The 25,177-nt window shown below is 37.8% G+C and overlaps 1 protein-coding gene across 6 annotated transcripts in view; it reads right to left on the bottom strand.

The window, feature by feature from the left end:
- Positions 1 to 25,177, bottom strand: part of LOC135086457 (titin homolog) — a 56,544-nt gene that overhangs the window by 18,730 nt on the left and 12,637 nt on the right. For 2 of the 6 annotated variants that reach the window (XM_063981176.1, XM_063981175.1), the window contains exons 2-20: positions 24,040 to 24,220; positions 22,585 to 22,709; positions 21,622 to 21,797; positions 21,131 to 21,292; positions 20,129 to 20,271; positions 18,794 to 19,174; positions 12,573 to 18,227; positions 12,150 to 12,500; positions 11,149 to 11,844; positions 10,579 to 11,067; positions 9,980 to 10,468; positions 9,381 to 9,869; positions 8,782 to 9,270; positions 8,179 to 8,664; positions 7,297 to 8,067; positions 4,227 to 7,070; positions 2,936 to 3,631; positions 1,313 to 2,305; positions 12 to 407 (exon numbers count right to left, since the gene is read on the bottom strand). In XM_063981176.1, coding sequence (XP_063837246.1) covers positions 12 to 407; positions 1,313 to 2,305; positions 2,936 to 3,631; positions 4,227 to 7,070; positions 7,297 to 8,067; positions 8,179 to 8,664; positions 8,782 to 9,270; positions 9,381 to 9,869; positions 9,980 to 10,468; positions 10,579 to 11,067; positions 11,149 to 11,844; positions 12,150 to 12,500; positions 12,573 to 18,227; positions 18,794 to 19,174; positions 20,129 to 20,271; positions 21,131 to 21,292; positions 21,622 to 21,797; positions 22,585 to 22,709; positions 24,040 to 24,190 — 15,982 coding nt within the window. In that variant the 5' untranslated portion in view covers positions 24,191 to 24,220. The remainder of the gene's footprint in view (positions 1 to 11; positions 408 to 1,312; positions 2,306 to 2,935; positions 3,632 to 4,226; positions 7,071 to 7,296; positions 8,068 to 8,178; positions 8,665 to 8,781; positions 9,271 to 9,380; positions 9,870 to 9,979; positions 10,469 to 10,578; positions 11,068 to 11,148; positions 11,845 to 12,149; positions 12,501 to 12,572; positions 18,228 to 18,793; positions 19,175 to 20,128; positions 20,272 to 21,130; positions 21,293 to 21,621; positions 21,798 to 22,584; positions 22,710 to 24,039; positions 24,221 to 25,177) is intronic. The other 4 variants (XM_063981177.1, XM_063981178.1, XM_063981179.1 and 1 more) reach the window with 4 other exon arrangements.

Raw genomic sequence — 25,177 nt, forward strand, 5'->3', positions numbered from 1 at the left:
GAAATATTTACCTGTTTCTTGCGTTAAGATAGTTTCAGAAACGCTAGCGGCCACTAAGCTCTCCTGTAAATGTGTAACTGCTTCAGATATTCGCTCAAGTTTCTCAACCGGTAGGACTGCGGTAATGTCTTGCGTGGTATCCATTACTTTGGTTTGTAGAGTTAACAAGGCTTCATTTAATTTTTCTTTTAGTTGAGCCTGTTGCATTTGAGTTTCTTTAGGTATGGAAATAGTTTCTTCTGAACTATCTGTTTGACTTATGCTTGCAATGCTTTCGAGCAATTCCTTAGCCATTTCCATTGAACTTTTTAATACTGTGACATCAGCAACCTGTGCTAATTCTTCTATAGCTTCCACTACATCTAAGGAAATAAATCCTTCAATATGCTGAAGGAGATCGCCTGATACTGTAAAAATAAATATTTTTATCGATTATTACACGAATTCATTGATACTGTACTGCACATCGAAAGCAGTGATTGTGCTTTTGCCAATATTCTATGTGCGGTGTGTGTGTTTGTGATTGTAAGTAGCATTTTTTCCCGAAAACTACTGTGTTAAGTGTAACTTACAAGCTTGATGAATAAAGGTATCGACACATCGTTCATCCATTATGCCTAAATTAGTTCCATTTGTGCATTTGTAACCATGAGCCATGGAGTAAGTTTTGATACAATTGCTAGTTTCTGCTTTAGGAGTTTTGTAACTAGTTAGGGTTGGATACTAAAGTAAGGTTTTCATACAAAACTACTCATAATTTCATATCATTATGATGTATTTTATAACAATTTATTTATAAGGAAACTAACTTATGTACTATGTTGTACGCTTTGTTGGTTGTCCTTGAATAAATAAATTAATACTGGCTCAAATTATGGCATCGGCATATTGATAGAACAGACAGTGTGTCGACTCCTCAGCATGGTGCTACGAATACATTCTAGGTACAATAATAGCGTAATAATATACAACATCATTGTGATTAATTCTGCGTCATTTTTGTGTATTCGGGTTTTGTATTTTTTGTGAAGAAAGATAGTAATGTAAATACACAACCCTAATAAATATAAACTAGTGTAAATTAAGTGCTAAATATTGTTGTTAACAAGTAAATCTTCACATTTGAACAGACTTTAATAATATCCATCCATCCAATAATCCATCCATAATATTTTCTTTAAAACATACGTTTTTAACTCGATCATTATTAATTATTTAGTATTAAAAAGCCAAATACTAAAGTTAAAAGCCGTGTAATAACAATCTACGATGTCAATCAATGATTTACGACAATCCTTTGTTTAAGACTTACGATGTGAAATTTCTTTATTTTTATCAGAAATCTCTTCAGCATCAGCCCCAAATTGATCATAGTGATGTAGGCCTACTTGCGTCATGTTTTCCGTATTTGTATCTTGTAGTTTCCTACTTTGACTTTCTATTTTTATGTCTTTGAAAGAATGTTGATTGTCTTCAACACTCAATGAATTTTTATCAACTATATTTTGGTTTATAATCTCATCATGACTTTGAGTATCAATGGCTGAAGGTAATTCAGTCTCAGTTTCTATAATAGGTGCTGATATTATTTCAGATTCAAAGTCTTCAATCGACGAGCTAGCTTGCAATATTTCCATGCAGTTTAGCTCTGCTAGCTTAATTAAATCATTTAAAAACTCAGTGGCAGTTAGAATTATTTCTAACGGAGGATTAATTTTGACATCACTTAAATTGGGGTCCATCAACTTTATCTTCCTCTTATCTTTTTTACTTTCCGATGAAGAAGTTATATCGCTGGAAAGAGAATCTCTGTGAATCATCTCGGACACAATTTCTACGGACTCTGTGACTATATCATCAATCACTTCTGTAGCAACTTGAATAACATCTTCAAGTGAGCTATCTCGCTCTTCAGAAATCGAATCTTGAAACATGATTCTTTTGGTCTTTGGTCTATCTTCCAACATTTTATTTTTTAAAATTTCATCCAAAGAAGACAACACACTTTGTAAATTCCTTGCAGTGTTCAAAGTTGATATGAGTTCAGTTGAAACTTCTGCGGTTTTCACATCTTTCAAACAATGTTCTGTGTCCGCTATTAAGTGAGTAAGCATATCGTTTAGTGTGGCAGCACTTTGGTGTATGTGTGTGTAGCTTAGTTGTGGGTTTTCGCACTTATCAAGTTTTACAATTTCCTTACTCAACTCTGTTGCATTATTCATAGTTTCAGTGATATCTCCATGTAATAACTCTTTTGCTTCTTTTACACAAAAAGTATAATCTTCAATGTATTTTAAAACTTGGTCTGAAATTTATTTACGAGTAAATAACAACGTAATATTATGCGTGTACCTTATTTATTTTGCAAAAACGATTAAAACCAAAGCAAGTTTTCGTTAGTATGTACAAAGTTGTGTTTATTTCTTAGTTAGAGTTTGCAAAGCTATTAATATTTACTGTAATGCGGATTACCCTTTCTTATTGAAGTATTTATCATTTTAACTACACTAAAATTATTATTTATGTTTATTCTCAATTTTATAAAGAGTTAGGGCTTGTTCCCACGGAGACATCCCGTTTTTTGCAGGATTAGTATACGATACGTAACTTAACATTAACGTTCACACGAACAACCCGTTTAAAATTAAAATCCCGTAAAAAATTGTTCCATACGAATTTGTAAATCGAATTTCTATCATTTATTACAATAATATTATGAAGAGTGTTCACACCTGGATCCACTGGACACACGATCCTGGAATGCCGTGGGAACGAGCCCTTCAAATATTTTAACTACGTGAGTTTATACGAGTAATTTAATCCACTTTTACTACACATTTTATTGACAATCACTTGCGACTATAAATAGAAAGTTCACTGCGCTATTTTGTTATCAAAGCACAAAGAACAAAGCATAATCGATTTGCAATATTACCAAATATATCTCGAAGTATGTTTTCATTTGATAATGTTGTTTGTCCATCACGAATTGCATCGCTCACAGCATCTCCCGTAACTTTGACTTCATCGTCATCTAAAACTTTACTTATAACATCGAACTCAAGGGCAGTGTCATCACCTTTTCTTTCGATTGTTTGATCTAACAATTCATCTCGTTTGTTTGGAGGTGAAGGTTCTTTTGCACTAGTGGTAGAAGGTAATTTTGGTTCTACTACGCTCATCGTTTCATTTTGTTTTTGTTTTGAGATGTCAAGATCTAGAATATCAATTAAGGCATCATTTGTATCAGCCACTATTAACTCAATTTGGCCAGCCGTGTCTATGTTTATAAGACAATGCAATAAACGTTGAGAAACTTCTGCAATAGAATCCAGTGTATTCTCGTCAAAACATTCTCTAAGATGTTCTCTGTTTTCTTTGAAATGTAGAATCAAGCTTGGTAATGTATCCTTTAAGTATGAAATCAACTTAACATGTTCTGTGCATACAATGTTTAACATTTTATCAGGGCTTAAAGTTTTCGTTTTTAACTCCTCGATTCTTTCAAGAAGTAAGTTTGCAGTTGACAATGAATTGGTATACGTGTCGTTTCGAGCTATTGTTGAAATCTCAGTAATAACCTTTGATGTGTGTGCAACTGTGTACTGTTTGATATTTTGTACAAGATTTTCTGTAAACACGTGAAATGAGTGTGAGTATCACTATGATTTGCAAATGTGTTCTGTATTTACAATAACTGTAACAACAAGCTTTGTTAAGGCATTGCATTTACCTCATAATAATGAGGTAAGTAGGCAAGAATATTAGGAGTGTATTTCTACGAGTATTATCTTTAGGACAGTGTTCATAGCTACCTATAATAAGAGAAGGTACATTATAATGTCTAGGTACTCTTGTGTCCAAAAAATAAAGTGTGTGTTTTATTTATGTAGAAAGTTTGTAACAATTTATTTTCAATACAAAAATATAATACCTTTGTTTATACAATATAATGTAATATTAATAATGATAATTTAAATAAACTAGGTATCTGTGGAAAGTAACTTATCCCCATAACTTACTACTGTATTAAAAATTATACAATAATGCTCGTTTATGGGCCTTATGTGCATTTAAACATTCATAAGTTTCGTGAGGATCTATTTAAAATTAACCATGTTATTACCCAAGGAAATTAGCTAATACAATGACATCGACCGCAGCTGAAACACTTATCTTTGCGTTAATTGAAGCAAGCTACACGTAACATAGAAATGTAAAATTACCAAGCGGCATCTTGACGATGTCTACTGGAGCACTGCTAGTTTTAGACAAAGATGAATCTTGCAAGACTTCAGATTGAAATACTTTAGCTTCATGAACTTCTAAAGCTTCTTGTTTACTTTCAGTTACAGATTCTTCAAAGCCCATTTTTGTATCTGTTGGTTCACTTGACTCGGACATTTGAATTGTATCCAACGTGGATTCAGTAGCCTGTTGAAGAGTGTTTTCAACTGCGACAACTTCTTGCAAATTTTGCATTTCTTCTGTCGTCTCTATCGGTTTATCGACGCCTGATAAATCAAGTTGACTTTGGGCGATTTTTTGGTCTTGTATGGTTTCCATAATTTCTGCAGGTTGGGTGGTTGCGACAGATTGGGTGACTTCAATAGGTTTGATAATTTCTTTAACAGTTATGACAGAGCTTTCAGTTTCAGTGGGTTGTCCTTCTTTGACAGCTTCACTTACAATTTGTACCTTTTCTATAGAATCTTGCTTAGTTGGTCCAAGGGAAAGTGAAGGTTCCATAGTTTCGACTTGCTCTGATTTTGTAGTTTCTAAATCCGATTTAACTAGCTCGGTTTCTATTATTTTTGACTCTATTGCATCTGAATTAGTTCCTTCTGTTACAGTTAGACTTTCCTGTTCAATATTCTTTACCGTTGCAATTTTTTCAATGAATGGTTTTTCCATGTAGTCAGCTTCTTCTAGCGAAATTTTAGCTTCAGTCATTGGCAGTTGAACACCATTAGTAGCCTCACACAGCTCAATGGCTACTACTTCACTGGTTTCAAATGGTTCTTTTAATTCCAAGCCCGCTTGACATATTTGAGGCACCGTTGTAACAAATGTTTCTTCGGCAATCTCTTGAGGTAAGTCAAATTTATCGACAAGAGTAGATTCCTTTGTTTCGACACTTTGCAAAACAATCTCAGCTTTATTTGTAGGATCTTCTTGAAGAGACTGAACAATAATATATTTTACTTGATCTTCACAAGTTTCAGTATCGGATGTTAGCTGTGTAGCAATAGGTTCATTTACTATTACAGCTTGTGAAATCTCTACATTCATAGTTGCTTGATCAACGGTTGTGGTAATTAAGTCATCGATAGATTCAAGTGACGCCATATCCGCTATATTTTGCTCAGATGTGACAGCAACATCCTGAATCTCACTCATTGAAAATGATTTTACTTCTTCATTGGTCGGCTCAGAAATTATGAGCCCTGCATCCTTACTAACTTCACTAGTAACAGCAACATTAATACCCTCTTGGGTGCTCAGTTGTACTTTAGATTCATCTACTACATTACTAATAATTTCAACCTCGGAAGCACTTGATGTAGCCTTTTCTATTGTTTGTTCTAAGAGGTCCGCTTGTTTTAATTCTTCAATCGGTTTTATCACAGATCCTGAACTAATGGTAACTGATTCCGTAACTTGTGTTATCTCTCCTGTGATAGGTGTAATCGTATCAATCGTATTCATATCTTCTTTTAGTAAATCCTGAGCAATACTTTCACCAGTTTCTTCCAAGATCATTGGCTGAGTAACTTCCATAACATTTTGTTGCACTATACTCACATCAATCTTTTGTTCTTGCAGTTCCATTGGCATGTTGGTTTGAACTGTTTCTAATGCAGAAACTTCCTCTGTAACTGTAACTTCTCCCATAATTTCATCACTAACATCTGATTTTTGAGATTCTTTTGACATCGACTTACTTTCATTTTCTCCTTCATCAACATTTTCTTTAGGTATTGCTTCTTCAAGAGGTAATGGATGCTCAACTGTGATAGGTTCCTTTATTTCAGCTGTTACTATGACATCATCAAGTGTAACTTGTGGTTCTTGTTCAGATAGTGCTTGTGCTATGACATTAATCTGTTCTATAATTCTAGACTCTTTGAGATCTTCACCTTTATCTAACTCTGGTAACTGCTCAGTAACCGTCTCAGTGTCTAGTTTTTCAACACAGAGTGATGATTTTAATTCATCATTTGATTTCGGTACAGTAACTTCAGATTCCACAAGAATTTCAGCTGCCATATTTTCTTGCTGCACTATATTGACTTGTGAATTCTCAACATCCGTTGGCGTTTTTAATGTTACAGTTTCCTGCAGGACAATTTGGTTTTGATTCATTTCAGTATCAACTAAGAGTTCCTTGGCAGCAACAGTCTCCTCGACAACATCTTTTAATTCAGTTAGTTCACACAAAGATTGTTTTTCAACTGATTTTATATCTTCTCCGGGCTTACAGATTTCCTGCACTAAAGGCTCGGTTACCTTATTAACTTCTTTTTGGAGAATATCAACTGTATCATTCGTTGATATTTCTTGTTGGATAGGAGAAGTTACTTCATCCAAAGTCATCTCTTTTCCTAGTGTGCATTCTGAATCTACTGACTCTGTTTCATCTTGAATCTGCTGCTGCCTTTCAGAAGTTGGTGCTTGTTGAACCAGCACAGGTTGTGTAGTAACTAACATACATAAACTACCACCTAACTCTGCAACTATTTCTTTCACTTTTTGCATGTTATGTTCTTGTAAAATAGGCAATAACTCAAGTTCATTGTCTTGTAATTGAGTCTGTAATACATTCAGAGAATTTTGTAATTTTTGCACTAAATTGGCTTGATGTAAACGCATTTCTTTTTGTGTTTCGTCTAAACTAACATTTTCTTCTTTATCTACGATAACTTGTAATGCTGCAATATTTTCTCTTAATTCGTTTGCTGCACGTAGCGATTGCCTTAACTCGTCTAAGTGAACACAATCCGATAAGTCACTGACGATTTGTGATATATCACCGGATATAAAAGTCTCGATGTTATGTAATAGTGTTTCTGAAACATTATGAAATTTTGTTACAAATGGTGAGTGTAGAAGTTTTTATAAATCAGTTCAAATATTTAAACGTTACCTTAATGTAGGACAATTAATTTGGTAGGTATGTAAGAAAAAATTAAAAACAGAAAATGTGTAAGTCTTATTACCTACTTCTACCTTTACTCTAGTCTTTAACACGAATTATAATGGGAATGGAATAAACCTGAACATTCATAAACATACCTAGTTTCGGTTTTTCTTGATCAGCCTCAGTAGTTTCTGTAGCTTGTACCCCATCGGTCACACTATCTGTAATAGTAACACTTTCCAAAGCGATTGGTTTCGTTTCTTCGCTGATTGCTACGTGCTCCTTTTCAATTACTGTGCCAATTACTCCAACTGCTGATTCTGATGAAATAGTTTCGTCGGCTACTGTTTGTAAAAATATTTCAGACGAATTACCCTTAGCAATATTTTCGGATTCAACAGAGGATGTAATTGCTTGTTCTGTACTACTTTCATCGGTTTTCAATAGTTTTGTTTCTTCTGAAGTAACCGTTTCTGCTGTTTGTATTGCAGGGTGTTCAGTTACTGATAAACTTGATTTTGCTGCAGTAACAGAAATTTCACCTTCTTGAACTTCTTGTGACACCGTGCTAACGACAGCTAAGTTGGTTTGTAAGTTGACAGTAACGTCAGCAACTTGCTGCAATTTATTTGTGTCGCAAACTGCCTCCAGCTTTTGATAGTTCTCAAATATCTTTTCTTGAACTGTTTGCAAAGCATTTTGCAGCTGCTGCACCAGCTCTGCCTGTTTTGCTTCTTCTGTCGCCAAGTCAGCGCTTCCGATATTTTCTTCGGTAATCTTTTCGATGGATGCAATATTTTCACGTAGTTCTTTGGCAATATTCACTGTCTGTTTTAGATCTTCTGTGCTTATTACAGTAGCTAAGTTGTCCAACGTTTCACTTAAATCAGTGCTTATTAGCTGTTCTATACTTTGCTTGAGAGTGTCTGAAAAAACAAAGTCATAGATTCAATAAACAGTATACATTTAATTATCATCTACTTAGGTACCGGCGTCTGTTGAAAAAATAAGTTTTATAAGTTTTCAACAAAACTTACCAACTATAATATTAGCCTTTGATTCATCTTGTCTGGCTGTCTCAGTGGTCGCATCTTCGGATATTTTTTCCTTTGATTCATCTGTTGCCACAGTAACTTTACTATCTTGAACTTCTTGTGACACCGTGCTAACGACAGCTAAGTTGGTTTGTAAGTTGACAGTAACGTCAGCAACTTGCTGCAATTTACTTGTGTCGCAAACCGCCTCTAGTTGTTGATAGTTGTCAAATATCTTTTCTTGAACTGTTTGCAAAGCACTTTGCAGCTGTTGCACTAATTCTCCCTGTTTTGCTTCTTCTGTCACCAAGTCAGCGCTTCCGATATTTTCTTCGGTAATCTTTTCGATGGAAGCGATATTTTCACGTAGTTCTTTAGCGATATTCACTGTCTGTTTTAGTTCTTCGGTGTTTATTACGGCAGCTAAGTTGCCCAACGTTTCAGTCATATCAGGGCTTATCAGTTGTTCTATGCTTTGCTTGAGAGTGTCTGAAAAAAACAAAATGATGAATAAAATTCATTATGCAGTTATTGATGTCGAGATTGAATTAATTTATTGTTTCTAGAAAAAAAAATAGCATTTTATGACTTTTTAACAAAACTAACCTAATTTATCAGCCTTTGATTCATATGGCCTGGCTGTCTTACTGGTCGCATCTTCGGATATTTTTTTCTTTGATTCATCAGTTGCTACGGTTGCAATCATTTTACTTTCTTGGACTTCTTGTGACACCGTGCTTACGACGGCTAGGTTGCTTTGTAAATTGTCAGTAACGTCAGCAACTTGCTGCAATTTACTTGTGTCGCAAACCGCCTCTAGTTGTTGATAGTTGTCAAGTATCTTTTCTTGAACTGTTTGCAATGCACTTTGCAGCTGTTGCACTAATTCTCCCTGTTTTGATTCTTCTGTCACCAAGTCAGCGCTTCCGATATTTTCTTCGGTAATCTTTTCGATGGAAGCAATATTTTCACGTAGTTCTTTAGCGATATTCACTGTCTGTTTTAGTTCTTCGGTGTTTATTACGGCAGCTAAGTTGCCCAACGTTTCAGTCATATCAGGGCTTATCAACTGTTCTATGCTTTGCTTGAGAGTGTCTGAAAAAAAGAAAATAATGAATTCATTATGCAGTTATTGATGTCGAGACTAAATTAATTCATTGTTTCTAGAAAAAAAAAGCATTTTATGACTTTTTAACAAAACTAACCTAATTTATCAGCCTTTGATTCATCTGGCCTGGCTGTCTTACTGGTCGCATCTTCGGATATTGTTTTCTTTGATTCATCGGTTGCTACGCTTGCAATCATTTTACTTTCTTGGACTTCTTGTGACACCGTGCTTACGACGGCTAGGTTGTTTTGTAAATTGTCAGTAATGTCAGCAATTTGTTGCAATTTACTTGTATCGCAAACTGCCTCCAGTTTTTGATAGTTGTCAAATATGTTTTCTTGGACTGTTTGCAAAGCACTTTGCAGCTGTTGCACTAATTCTCCCTGTTTTGCTTCTTCTGTCGCCAGGTCAGCGCTACCAAAATTTTCGTCAGTAATTTTTTCGATGGATGCGATATTCTCACGTAGTTCTTTAGCGATATTCACTGTCTGTTTTAGTTCTTCGGTGTTTATTACGGTAGCTAAGTTGCCCAACGTTTCGGTCATATCAGGGCTTATCAGTTGTTCTATGCTTTGCTTGAGAGTGTCTGAAAAAAAGAATATTATGAATTCATTATGTAGTTATTTATGTCGAGACTAAATTAATTCATTGTTTCTAGAAAAAAAAAGCATTTTATGACTTTTTAACAAAACTAACCTAATTTATCAGCCTTTGATTCATCTGGCCTGGCTGTCTTACTGGTCGCATCTTCGGATATTGTTTTCTTTGATTCATCAGTTGCTACGCTTGCAATCATTTTACTTTCTTGGACTTCTTGTGACACCGTGCTTACGACGGCTAGGTTGTTTTGTAAATTGTCAGTAATGTCAGCAATTTGTTGCAATTTACTTGTGTCGAAAACTGCCTCCAGTTTTTGATAGTTGTCAAATATGTTTTCTTGGACTGTTTGCAAAGCACTTTGCAGCTGTTGCACTAATTCTCCCTGTTTTGCTTCTTCTGTCACCAGGTCAGCGCTACCAAAATTTTCTTCAGTAATTTTTTCAATGGATGCGATATTCTCACGTAGTTCTTTAGCGATATTCACTGTCTGTTTTAGATCTTCGGTGTTTATTACGGTAGCTAAGTTGCCCAACGTTTCAGTCATATCAGGGCTTATCAGTTGTTCTATACTTTGCTTGAGAGTGTCTGAAAAAAAGAAAATTATGAATTCATTATGTAGTTATTTATGTCGAGACTAAATTAATTCATTGTTTCTAGAAAAAAAAAGCATTTTATGACTTTTTAACAAAACTAACCTAATTTATCAGCCTTTGATTCATCTGGCCTGGCTGTCTTACTGGTCGCATCTTCGGATATTGTTTTCTTTGATTCATCGGTTGCTACGCTTGCAATCATTTTACTTTCTTGGACTTCTTGTGACACCGTGCTTACGACGGCTAGGTTGCTTTGTAAATTGTCAGTAATGTCAGCAACTTGTTGCAATTTACTTGTGTCGCAAACTGCCTCCAGTTGTTGATAGTTGTCAAATATGTTTTCTTGAACTGTTTGCAAAGCACTTTGCAGCTGTTGCACTAATTCTCCCTGTTTTGCTTCTTCTGTCACCAAATCAGCGCTACCAATATTTTCTTCAGTAATTTTTTCGATAGATGCGATATTTTCATGTAGTTCTTTAGCAATTTTCACTGCCTGTTTTAGTTCTTCTGTGTTTATTACAGTGCTTAATTTGTCTAATGTTTCTGTTACTTCTGAGCTTATTAGCTGTTCTATGCTTTGTTTGAGTGTGCCTGAAAAAGAAGGTCATATTGATGTCGAGCCTCAATTAATGAATTGTACAATTGGCAAAAAAGTCATAAAACTAAACATACCTATTTTACCAGCCTTTGATTCATCAGTTACCACATCTTGCTGTGAGTCAACTTCTTTTACTGTAGCAGACTCACTAGTTTCACTAACTGCAGCAGCAGGCATGACTGTGTCCTGAATCGGTTTTTTATCGTCAACGAATAAAACTTCTTTGGCTTCAACAATACCTTGAGAAGCTAATTCTGCTCTAACCTTTTCACTTTCTAAATCACTTGACTGTTCTAAAACAATTGGTTTAACGGTTTCTGCTACCGCAGTGCTCTCAGCAGTAACAATGTCAAAAGATTTTACTTTCATGTCTTCAGAAATTAGAGCTATGGGTGCAATTATGGCTATCTGGACGCCAGTAACAGCAGCTAACTCATCTTGTAGTTGTGCAGTAATCTTAACGAAACGTTTTAATATTTCAGGATTCAACTCCGTAGCCAAATCTTGGGTGCTATCGAAAACTTGCACATGTAACGCAGAAATAGCATTTTGTAACTTATGGGCCAATTCTGCGTGTTTTTCTTGTATCCTTAATTCTTGGTCTTGTATTGATACCTCTGATTCAGCTATAGCAATACTATCACGCAGTTCTCGAGCAATATTAACAGACTCTTCTAATTCGTCAATCTTTATTACTGCACTTATTTCTTCGACGATTTCAATCAATTCTATGTATTGATCGATGTGATGTAATAAGTCTACAGCCTTATCTGAAAATGTAACATTTGTGTATTTCAGTAGGTATTAATGTTTTGGATGCAACGAATAAGCAATAACACATAAAAGCTGGCTAAAAATGAACAAAAAAAAGCATAAAGACCATTTATAAAACAGTTATCTAACTTCGCTGATCACATACAACTCTGCTTTTATTTATTATCCTACATTTAATGCCACAATTTTATTACGATATTACCATAATTATCAATATTTTGCCACTGCTTTTTGTTAACAAAAGTTGACAAAGCTACATGAATCGCGTTATTTACAATTTCACCTCTCTGTATTAGCTTACTTGATTTCAGAACTTGACCTAACTCTGCCAGCAATTGATAAATCGTCAAAAATATGTGTTTTAATTTTTCACGCTCCGGCTGCGTTTTTCCTTCTAAATACTTATCGGTATTAAGACAATCTAATTTTGACAAAATACTTCGTAACAATATAACTTTTTCTGTTTTGATTTTGATAATATTTTCCGAATCTTCGAAATTAGTTGTCATAAGATCTTTTATTTGATTAGCCAGTTGAATACATTCATTAATGTCAATGTCACAGAATAATTCAGATGCTGCCAATAATTCAACTTCAATATTTAGGAAACGATCGATAGCATTTTCCAGTGAATCAATATTGGAATTGACATCTAGAAAAAAATTAGAATACCATTATTATGCTTGTTTAAAAATAAGAATGACTTAATATAACGATGTCTTACCTTTTGGTAACTTCTCTACACTTGTCACTTCAACTAAATCCGCAGAAATAATGCTATGCAGTGATTTTTCCACTTCTTCGATAGGTTTAGATAATTCTTTCAATTCTTGTACGGCAGGTATATTCTCCAAAGACTTAAAACTATCTTGTATAGCATGGATTTCTTTGTCAGCCTCCATGATTAGTGATATGTCTTCATTATCTACAGTTAATTTAGCCGATTCAATTTGCTGAACGATTTCTCTATGGATTTCGGACACAGCTTCTATCATTGATTCCGTGGTTGTGATATCAACAGACACTGATTTCTCTTCAACGCCCGATGTAACTTGTTCTTGAATATTCACTAGTTGACTGTGTAAAGCATGAAGTGGTTCCAACATTTCAGTCAACACGGCTTTTAGGGCACTATCTTCTAATTTAACTTTGACTTTTTCTGTCTTTGATTTTTCGGTGTGGCTCTCCTGTAAGATCTGCACACATTCAGAAAGACACTTCAAGATAATCAAATTTCTACCAATCCCAGTTGCATCTTTATAATCTTGATGCTTTTGTAGACAAGTAGCCAATTTCAATAATATCTCTTTAGATTGTGTATCCATAGACGTTGAGGCTTCCTGATCTTCAATATACTTAAGAACGTCTTCAAGATTTTCACCTATTAAAGCATTTTCTGCCTTTGACATTCGCACAGTAGGGAATTTCAATTCTTCGGTTATATCAGCTTCAATGTTTTCTAATACAGGTTTGACTTTTTCAATAATATTAATAAACTTAGATACAACTTCCTTAAAGTTGTCATTTACTGTTGCCAGTTGAGCTAGATTGTCACTAGCACTATAAAGTGTTGATTTTGGAGCACTGAAAAGAACATCAGACTGAGTAGCAACTAGTTTTAATAATGATTCCTGTATGGTTTTTAAATTTCCATCTGCTTCCAGGAAAAATATTTTCAAATACCCATCAATGTCATCAGAAAGTTGAAGGTCAGAGCGCTTCAATTTAAAATCTTTTATAATGTTTTGAAGAAAAGTAAATTCTTGAATAAGTCTAATGACTTTTTTATGACTCAAAGGCTTTGAAATTATTAGTCTTATTATAGTAAATTCACTTTTGCATGTCTTGAAAAAGTCTTCAAGAATCATCAAATCGGCAAGAGGTGTTTCTTTAGCTGAATCTTGTAAGACATTTACAGCATTTTGTAAAATGTCATCCATTTGCACAAGAGGTTCAGATTCTAATTCAACTGCGAGAGTTGATGTTGCACAAGAAGTAAGTTCAGAAGCTCGTGATAAATCTACAAAATCATACTGCTCTAATACAGCAATATTATTCTCAATTTCATCAATAGCTTGAATAAGTTTTGCTTCTTCTGCTAACTTCTCAGGGGTATGTGGTGTAAATTGTAATAGTTCTTCTTGCACAGATATCACCTTTTCAAATAATTCTTCAGTTATGATTTTGACTTGCTGAATTTGAATACCTTTCGATACATCTGTAGCATTTAGCAAATTATCAACTGTTTTTTCTAAAGTTATAACTTCCTGTTTCACGGGGACTTCAGTTGACATTGCTTTTGTGGTTTCAATAATACCTTTTAGGTTTTCACAAACCTGTCTTAATGCCTCTAGTTTATTGGATATTTCAATAGTTTTATCAGCAGTTTCCATAGCTGGGAATAAAGCTTCAATACATTTACCTAAATATTGCTTAAAATCTGTTATACTTTGAAGTACAGAATGTATTTTCTCTGTAGATATTTCTAGAATGTGTTCGTATATTGGAATGTTACTTGTATCTAAAACTGACAAACTTTGCTGAAGTTCTTGCATTGGTTCTGCAATAGCAGCTAGCTTAGAAACGTTGATAAGATTGCCTATGTCACTGGAATTCTCCATTACAAATGGATGGAGAATTTCTTCAATGCCAGTATGGAGTTCACCTAAACCTAAAGCTACAGACTTGAGGCTAGAATAATCGCTGACTTCTGATAGAGTATCCAGGGCATCAATAACTTCAGGATTTTGGAGAGTAGTTATGTGTTCGTTTAATGTCTGAAGGGCTTGCGCTGTTGCCGAGGGCGCAATTTCTTGTTCCAAAAATGCAACAGAATGCCCCACAGCTATTTCATCTGCTGTCGGTAGCACCAATCGATCAGAAGGAATGTTGTCAGCTGTTGTTTTAATTCCAGATATATCCTCCAACGTTGACATATCATCTACGCCCTCTACGCCAGGCTGTTCTTGAATCATTACCATACAACTTTGCAAGTTTTGTACAGCACTTGCAATGTTTACGCTGACGTCATAAGGAGCTACATCTTCACCATACTGAGAGATAACATCTTGTTGTAATATTTGAAGAGTAGTGTGCAGCTCGTGAAGTGGTTCAGCCATAGCGGACATGACCACAACGTTTTCTTTCAAACTTTCTATATTGTCGACGATCACTTGATTTAAAACTAATAGATTGTTATTTAGTTCCAAAAGAGGGGTAGCCAAAGTCTTAACAAATGAGACATCTGACATTTCAGAAATGTGTTCTTCGTCAAGTACGTCCGATGGTTTTGCTGATGCAATATTCCGTTTGAGTTCTTCTAAAACGGGACAAATGTTTTCCAAAATCGGTGTAAGACTTTTTTTCAGTTCTTTTGTAGTTTCCATTGATTTGACTGAATTAATGATAGCTATTGTATGATCGATATGTTCAACTACTACATTAGCTTTATTGTAGTCGTAAACTGGCAATGCAATATCCTGAACACGTTCAGATTCTAATCGTAAACTGATTTCTTCAGCATGATTGAGGGCTTCTTGTATGCTTAGTAGTGCGTCTGTTATATTAGTAAGCACTGAACAGTTCAATTCTGAATCGAAAATGTTTTTAATAAAAGTATCTTGAATAATTCGTAGCGTATTGTTGAGACTTGCCAAAGATAGAACATTATCAGAATCTATATTTTGTATAGATGTATTTAATCGGTTAACGGCGTCACATATTTCCATCAACGTAAAGTATTTTGGTGCTTCATTACTTTCAATTACATTTTCTAAGACTCGAGTTAAATTTTTGTGGAAAATAGCCATGTGAGTTTTAACCTCAGGCATTGGTTCTAAACGTGGTAGGCTATTTTCTAGTAGAATTAAAATTTGAGCCATCTTTTGAAGAACTTCCAATTTATTATCACTCTGTAAGATATCAAATGAACCTACGCTCTTTTCAATTGTTTTTATCTGTGAGGATATTTCGCTAAGATTACTTCTAATTGAAGTCAGCGCTTGCTTTAACAGTTGATCATCTTCTTCATTTTTCGTTTCAGTCGGTAATTGTTCAAACGAACTTCTTAGCTTTAAGACAGATTCCATCACAGTTTCAATTATTTCCGTGTTGTACTTGTGTAGCGACGTTGTAGATTCCTTTACAGATAATGACTCGATCTGTTCTAAAGCTGCTTGAAGGTCCTGGATTGAAGCTGACATGTCATTTAATATAACTTCGCAACTAGTTACCTTAGTAGCATCAGTCACTTTACCACTTTCTGCAGTATCTACTATGCTCAACAAAGAATTGAGCGGGCTTTTCAGTTCAAAGATCGCTTTTTGCGTATCCCTTAAATGCTTTGTTTCAATTGTGGCTTCCTCAGCTTTGATTTCACTTGCTTCGTTAAGAAGGTTTCTTGCCTTTATAGTATCACTCGAGAATTTTATCACATTATGTACGTCGCTAATCAAAGAATTGATTTCAGATAACGACCTCTGATCAGTAGTCAAGTAAGCTTTATCAATTATAGATGTAATTTCATTTGTGAAGTTTTTAACTTCTTCGCCACAAGTTTCAATAAATGCAACGCCGGTTTTCTTAACAAGTGTCTTGTTGTCACTTTCCACGTCTATACATTTTTCTATTATAGTTAGAGACTGTTGAAGGACTTTCATTGGTTGAAGTAGATTGCTAAATAGCGTGCTGCTAACTTCCCTAGATTCAAGAGCGGATTCTTTTGCTGCATCTGCTATACTATGAATTTCTGATAAAGGTTTTATTAAACTACTTATGATTTCCAAACTTCTGGATGCCGTAGCAGCAGACGACATTAGCTCAGATTTCAGAATAATATCTCTTTCAATTATTTGCACGTCGTTTATAACCTTCGAAAGTGAGGTGCTTATGTTAGTCATCTTTGTTTTGAATTCTTCATCAGTGATGGGTGTTTTTTCCACAACAGTCTCTGTTTTAATTGGTTCAGCCAATTCCAAGGAGGTTTGTGTTTTAATTGGTTCTTCTTTTGACTTATTGAAGGATTTTTCACTCCCAGAACTTGATCGTCTTGAGCTACGACTACTTCGGCGTTCCCGTTTTGGTTTCATAATAGGAGTTTCCATAGCAGTCTGCTGTTGTTCAGCCTGTTTTTGAACTTCATCTTTAAATAAGATGGTTTTCGTAACATCAGAGGACTCCTGACCATCTTCGAGAGACGGTTTGGATGATTTCGACTTAGGTTTTCCCAGGCTCTTTGCGCTGGCAAAACTTTCAGATATATTTTGGGTATCATCATCTCTTTTGTCTTCTGAGAGAGATGGGTCAAGGGACAAACTGTAAAAGTCGTCAACACTTCTTTGTGAATCAGACTTCTTTCTAGCTACCTTTTTAGGCATGTCTGCCTTTTCATCTGATAATAATGCCATTGTTTTTTCTAGATAGTCTTCACCTCCAACATCTTGGTCAAGTGAAAGTTGAGGCGGGCCCATCTCATCAGCGATAGAAATATCTTCTACATCTGCTTCCGTTCTTAGATCTTCTTCAGGTGATGCAAAGTATTCTGGGGAAACGTCAATGATGATAGCTTCCATTAACAAGTTTCCTGATGTAGAAGTTTCTTTAACAAACCTAAGTGGTGGCAGTTCAACAACATTATGTTCAGTTACATTTTCAGATAGTTGATCTGCATACATTTCAACTATCTGCAATGCCTCCTCTTCTGTCAAATCTGGTGTTTCGTATAAGGACACTGAAACTTCTTTGCCATCAAAGCTAAAGGAAATCTCTCCCTTGTCGTCAAGAGTGATATCCCCGACAGGAGTGTCATACATTTGCGATGTCCGCTCTTCGTGAATTGTGCTTAAAGACAAGTTTCTTTGTAAGGCTTGTTCTTCTGCTTTCTTCTTAGTCTTAGCTTTCATTGAATCATCAAAACCAAGGAGGGAGGCAGAACTTGCTGCTATTCCCATGCAGTTTTGAGCTTCACAAGTATATGTTCCGAGACAGCACGTGCCATCTTGTCCCGATATTATTCGGTGAATATCACCGGGCTTCAGCTCCTCTCCATCTTTGTACCATTTGAGCACTGGTTGTGGTACTCCAATAACTTTGCATTCTAGATTGACGGCGCCTTCTTCTGAGAGTATTGCTTGTAGGTTCTCCAGGAACCTAGGTTTCTTGTAATGCCTAGGAATTATAAGTTTTAGGAAACACGACGTGACGCTGTGGCCATAGTCGTTCATGGCGACGCACTTCCACTCGGCCTGGTCGAGGAACTCCAGGCTCTGGATGTCGAGGTAGAACCCTCCACGGTCCTCCTTGCCGAGGTGGCAGCGCGCAGAGTCGTCTACGGGCTGCTCATCGCGGTACCATTGTACTGATGGCTCAGGCGGAATAGCGACTGAAAACATAAAAAAACTGCGTTAATAAACATCTTAAACATTTGAAATATACTAGATGTAGATACAATATTTTAATAGCGACACGATAGCGCTATTAAACACTCCTCTATACTATAAAACTGAAGAGTTTGTTTGTTTGAACATAGAAAGAAGCCCCTTTCTGTTCTGTGGTTTGATCCGATCCTCAGCTTCGCGAAATTATTGTACTTAGACTTCACTCATGGATAAATTAGCGTATACCGATAACACTCAAACATTAGCGGAAGCATGCATACATAAACTACAAACTATTAGGACGAATGGTGGGGCGCGTCTTCGTGCATGGCACTATCTATACCTACTATAAAAATATCGGGTCACACAGCACACGCGCAGGGCCATCGTGTTTGTATCATCTAACGCCCGTATTCACAAACATTATTATGACCTCTCACAGTGCGCGTGGACGCACAGGGTGACACACGAACCAATCACAGAGCTCTGTTCAACGCTGTGCGTTCGATTTGCTGCTTTCTTGAAGCAAGCATCGTTTGTGAATAAGAGCGTAAATCAATCTGGATCCTACCTTTAATTGTAAAACGGAATGGTTCATCGATCTTCGCTTCAACGCTCTTCAACCCTTGTATGAACTTTGGCGCTTGGTTCTTCGAGAAGAGGTGAGCCTTCTCCTCTTCGTTGAGCTGGTTCTGTATATCTTCCACCGTCAGTTCTGCTGAGCTGCTGGCCTGCCCCATGCAGTTTCTGGCTATACAGTAGTAGGAACCCAAGGAGTTGGTGCCGGTGAGCTGGTATACGTCGCCAGGCTTGAGTTCCTGGCCGTCTTTGAACCAGCTCAGTACTGGGGTGGGGAAGCCGACGACTTTGCATTCGAAGGACACGAGACCTTCTTCTGTCAGCACCGCTTGCAGGTTCTCCATGAAGCGAGGCTTGCGATAGTTCTTTGGCACTGAAAAAAGGAAAAAGGATATACAGGCTGTCCCAAAAAGTAGTGTCAAGCTGAAGCCCAAAGGTATAGCATCAGTAGGGCTATCCGAATCACACCCATGTATGTTCCGTGTTTTTTTATAGTTTTCGAGTTAAGATTGTTTTAAATTTCTGTGTTTAGGCACTTTTTTGGTCACTGTGGCGCGAACAGATAGAGATAGTACATGTGTGATTTTTTTTTATTATTAGATGAATACTAGGCCTAGCTGATTCAGAAGTATTTACATCCATAACTATCAAAAGTCGCGGTGATTCGGGTAACCCTAGTGATGCTTCACTTATGGTCACACTGTATAAAATATGCGCCAACTACGCGTGGATCCCGTTTAACCCCCTTAGGGGTGGAGTTTCGTAAAATCCTTTCTTAGCGGATTCCTACGTCATAACATCTACCTGCATGCCAAATTTCAGACCGATCCTTCCAGTGGTTTGGGCTGTGCGTTGATAGATCACTATGTCAGTCAGTCAGTTAGTCAGTCACCTTTGAGTTACATACAGGGTGTCGCAGAATGGGTGAATCAAACTGATAGAGTAGGTAGCTCTCTAATGTACTATCCCTAAAAATATGAAAAAAAATAAAGCGCATAAGGAAACAAAACAAATATTTTTTGAAAAAGTGAAAATAAATCAGCTTTGCCTAAGTATCTGGCTATAATTGCTGCGTTTGGAGTTTATTTGTACTTTTTTCTTACTAATATTAATTGTACATGATCGCTTCGTTTATCTGTAAACAAACTTTTAAAAGTAATGACTAGATATCGAGTTTAAGAGCATTTTATTTTAAAAAAAGTCCGAACTAATTTTTTTTCTTTTTTTTGGGATTGTACATTAGTAGAGCCCCTCAGTTTGATTCACCCATTCTGGGACACCCTGTATATTGAGTTGTATATTATTAGTTTCTGTGATCTGTGCTTACCATCCATGCTGACGTAGCAGGAGGAGATGCCGACGCGGCCTCCTGAGCTGGTGGCCACGCATTTCCACTCGCCCTCGTCGGGCCACTCCGCGGAAGGCACCTCCAGCAAATAGCCTCCGACCCCGTCTTCCACCACGTGGTATCTGGAAGCGAGCGATCATGAATGAGAATAAGATTTATAATATTTAATACATGTCAATACAGGTTCTTTGTTATTAATAAGTAAGCGTACGCGCACACCGTTGATTTTTCGTCGGCCGATAGTTTAGTCGGGCAGTTGATCAGTATATGGGCATGTATGGGAGTGCGCACACTACGCCGATTCGATTTCGCCGATTCTTCATACAAATCAAAATCGGGCACAACTATCGGCCAACTAAAAATCAACGGTGTGCGCCTACTCTTAATGAGTTTTTTAAATGAAAAGTGTTGTAAGAAAGTTCAAATAAAAGAAGTCTATTGACGTGATTACTCGGGCATTTTCAGCATCAAGTCATGGTGAATGCCATATTATGATTTATTATGTATTTTCCTCATCAAGCATGTAGAAATATTCATAATAGGAGGAGTTCCCCAAGTCTAAGTTAGGGATCGATTTAGGGACGATACCCATTGACCAGCGCGCGTCGGAGCGCAATTACACGGCTGTAAAGAAAATAGTATTTTATTAACAGTTCTTAGGCTGAGTTGCACCATCTTACTTTAACTTTGAGAAACGTCAAAAATCTGTCAAACTCCATACAAAAAGCACCGGTTAGTGTTTTGTAACGGTTAAAATAAGGTGGTGCAACTCAGCTTTAGAGTCGTAATTGCTTACAACTGATTAACTGACGTTTCAATCCGGACGGATGCGCGAGCATGGGTCGGAAGCCGGTCGGCTCCGAGCGTATTCCAGCGGATACGCGCGTAGACAAGCGCATTCCACCTCATTTTTGGCTGAACAGACGCTGTGCTGTGCGCCGACTCGCGCCGGTCAATGTGAATCCTGTCTTAGTCTCTCACCTCTCCCCAGGCTCGACCTTCCCTTCCTTGTTGTACCAGACGACGCTCCGCGGCCACGGCGGCACTACGATGTGGCAGGCCAGCGTCAGATGCTCGCAGATGCGCACGAACTTATCCTCCAGTTCTTTGGTGAAGATCGGCGGGGATTCGGGTGTCACGCCACTGAAAGCAACAACAAATCGTACGATTAAGAACTAAACAGTATACATTTTAACTAATTATTTATAGATAGTACGACAGGACGGGACTATCCCCACCTTTCGATCCCACCGCTACAACTCCTGAGTAGTCAGGATTTACAGCTTGACCGCCAATAAAAATCCAACCAGTGAAGGTCAAGTTTGTCCCGGGGAAATTTTGGTAAAGACATAAAAACAAGGTCTTGGATAAGGTAAATCAAGCTAAGTACTGTTGGCGGAACCTAAGCTAGCTACGCTCATATTGCCATTTGACGTTTCAAAATCGTTCTAGTTCAACTATAGCAATGATACCTGGATATAGGTCTGGCTGACCCCTCCCTGCTGCGGCCTACGACGTGGACCTTGGATGAGGAGTAGGCGCGGCCCATGCAGTTGACGGCTTCGCAGGTGTATGTGCCCAGGGAGGTAGGGTCCTCCGCGTTGGCTGTCAGCGCAAACACATCACCAGCTTTGATCTCTCGGCTATCCTGGAATTAAAATATATCTAAATTAGTTACATTTAAAATTGTTAGTGTTCGTGACTCCCACTCGGCATGGGGCACACTGAAAACCAGTTTCGCGGCCTTCCTCATAATATGTTGAGTGGGATCCCATCATCGCTATGCGACAGGGTGGCACTGCTCAGTTCACTTTCTCTTCCATTGTATGTTTTATGTGTTACCTCTTTTTTTATTTACCTTTTTTGTCTTTGTGTGATATCCATAACATTATATGTTTCTTTCTTTCTTTCTATTTATCGCTGCTAACGGTGCGCCAGTCGTGCGTGACTATAGATAGTGCCATCAAGGGAGACGCGCCCCACCAATTTTTTGTCGAGTGAAGCGTGGGGTGCGGGGAGTTTGATCCGAGCGTCAGTCGCGAAATTATTGGGATCCCCATTCCTATGGGACCCCACTGTCACCCCACACAGCATATGCCGGGGCCCACGGTGAGGAAGGCCACGACACTGGTTTTCAGTGTGCCTAAATATGTGCACCCTCAAATACAAACCGCGCTCAGTGCGATTGGATGAAGATGGCAAAAGTTCCTATTTGTTTCTGGACTGGAGGCCGCGTGTCGGAAAACGCAGGGTGGGACGTTCACCCACAAGACGAACTGACAACATCATAAAGGTAGCAGGAAGGCGCTGGACGCAGGGCGCTACCAACCGGGCAGCATGGATAGCATTGGGGTAGGCATATGTTTAGCAGTGGACGTCCAATGGCTGAGATGATGATGATGATGATGATCAGTATGCCTGTAAGGTCTATCTACCTTGAACCAGCGCAGCACAGGGGTGGGGACGCCCACCACCTTGCACTCCAGAGACACGGTTCCCTGCTCCGTCAGCAAGGCTCGCAGCTCTTCCACGAACTCCGGCCTCTTGTAGGCTTTGGGTACTGGAATTTTAGATTTAAATCAGTTATAAGTTTCATCTTTCAGCGCTAACTGACTCATGTCAATCATGATTCGTAAAATAAAGGGATCACTCTTTATTTTATGCCTCAACTTTCTTCAAATACACTAATCCTCAGATCAAAATATTGACCTTTAGAATACGCTAATTATCCTATTAACACGGCCCACACGAGCTTTATGATGTAGAAATAAAAAACCCACACGCCTTGAGCAGATTAGAAACTGTCTAATGCCTATTACCCTCAACTGCCTTGAGTTTGACCTGAGGGCAAAAGTGAGTTTCTCTTTGACTATGACATTGAACCATAACCCGATTAACCATAAGGAAAATAACTTCCTTTTCTATGAGCACGGTAAACTGTTTACCCGGTCGTGACCTTTGTTCTCAATCTATTACCCCCAGACCTGTAAGAGTTAAGTAGGTGCTCGTAATTTACTGACCCAATGGTGTCAGTATCGGGTTGCCGACATCCCCCAAGGCATCCAACCACCGATTCTGCTTTATCAGCCAGCTATTTGGAGGCAACATTAACCAACATAACCCAGCGGTATCAGCGTTGGATTGGCGAGTATCAATCGAACTCTCAGTTGGTCCCCGAAACCTCTCGCCGCTGGACTTTTGTGGTGAACCCGCTCCTATTACAAGCATCAGCTCGGATAAATTATGAATAAAAAGTTGCTATGGTCGCTCCCGTTCACCCAGCACGCTTAGGTGCGCAGATCAGCTAACGCGGCCGCCAGCGTTTTCTCGGCGCACCAAAACGTTCCGTCCGTTCGGCTTTTACCCGTGGTCCCACCAACATGTCCCCCTGGTGGGTCCACGGGTAATTTTTTTAACCCGTTGTCCCACCGTTTTGAACAGTGTTTGCCAGTGGGTCTACGGGTAATTTATTTTAACCATGGTCCCACCGCACTAAGTGGCAAACATTGCTTGTCACCTAGCCTAGGTATCTATAATATTATAAAAAAATCTATAATTAATATATAAAATAATTATAGGTAGGTACGGCACCATAATATCTTTATACTATCTTCACATCACACGGGGACATGTTGGGGGGACCACGGGTAAAAGCCGGTTCCGTCGCGCCCTAGCGACACCCTCTATGCTTCCATCAGCCGTGGTAAAATCAACAACATTCGCAGAAAAACAGAGGAAAGACGTCCGCTGGCTGTTTTCCTTCCAAAACAAAAGCGTTCACTACTAAACAGACGCATCCTCCAAGGGCGTCCAACCAGCTCTCCAGTGTTGCACCTAGCACAGAATCAAATTTTACAGTACAAATTCTAGCTATGGTCGCTCCCGCTCACCCAGCACGTTGAGATGCGCGGAGCAGCTGGCGCGGCCGCCGGCGTTCTCTGCGGTGCACGTCCACCGGCCGGTGTCGTCCACGCTGACAGCCGCGATGTCGGCACACCAAAACGTTCCGTCGCGCACAAGCGACACCCTCTCCGCTTCCATCAGCCGGCGCTCGTTGCGGTACCATATTACCTGAAACGATATTTAGGGAAGATTATTCGATGGCGATAAGGTTAAAGTTAGTTAAATATTGAGGACCTACATCTGTGAATTAAACATAACCCTAATAGAAAAGGAATACTTTGAAAGAAGGTCTGGGTATTTTCTATGTGTAATGTGTATTTCACAACAAGAATATCCGTCGTTGTTCCTACTGTAGTACAAGCTTGCGTAGTTTGGGACTAGATGGCGCCCTGTTACATTCTCAAACGATATCCTTTCATTCATGCAAAGAACATCATGAAATAAATTGTGTTCGCGTATAGGTTTCCTAGTTTAATAAAGTTTAGTCCATGTTAAGTTCGAATGTAATAAATTGATTGTTTAACTTTTAACAATCCTAAATTACTGATTGTAGGTACTATCCAAACACAACATTGTTTTGTTTACGGAGTAAAGTTACTCCCTACTCGGTTAAATTCATTCAATATTTCCTATTACGACGACTTTTTCAGGACAGCTCAACTGATGAAGCTTAGTAAAAAATTCAGGACGTTTTTCAAATACATTCTTCGACTTTTCACTTGAAAAATACTTACTGGAAAATCCTGCGAATAATTTATAGCTAGTTATATTCTAGTAATAGCACAGAATAATAATAAGTACTAATAGTTCGGTACTAAAATACTAAAAGTACTAAAATCGGAAAACCTTGGGGGAGGCCTTTGTCCAGCAGTGGACGTCATTTGGCTGAAACGAACGAACGAACTAAAATAATAACGTCTTGTTCGCGTTCCTGTGTTCTAAGAGAAAATCATTTAAGGTACATTGGCCACACCAGAGACTCATTTATAAAATTAAAACTGATCCTACAATGGTCTTGTAGGACGCGAGAATAGAGTACAATCAAGATTAAAAAAATTAAAGGTAAAGTCAAGAATACAACAGAAAAGGGTTGGAAAATTTTATACTGTTAATTTGCAAGATTTG

Source organism: Ostrinia nubilalis, chromosome Z, assembly GCF_963855985.1.
Source record: "Ostrinia nubilalis chromosome Z, ilOstNubi1.1, whole genome shotgun sequence".
Lineage (NCBI taxonomy): Eukaryota > Metazoa > Arthropoda > Insecta > Lepidoptera > Crambidae > Ostrinia > Ostrinia nubilalis.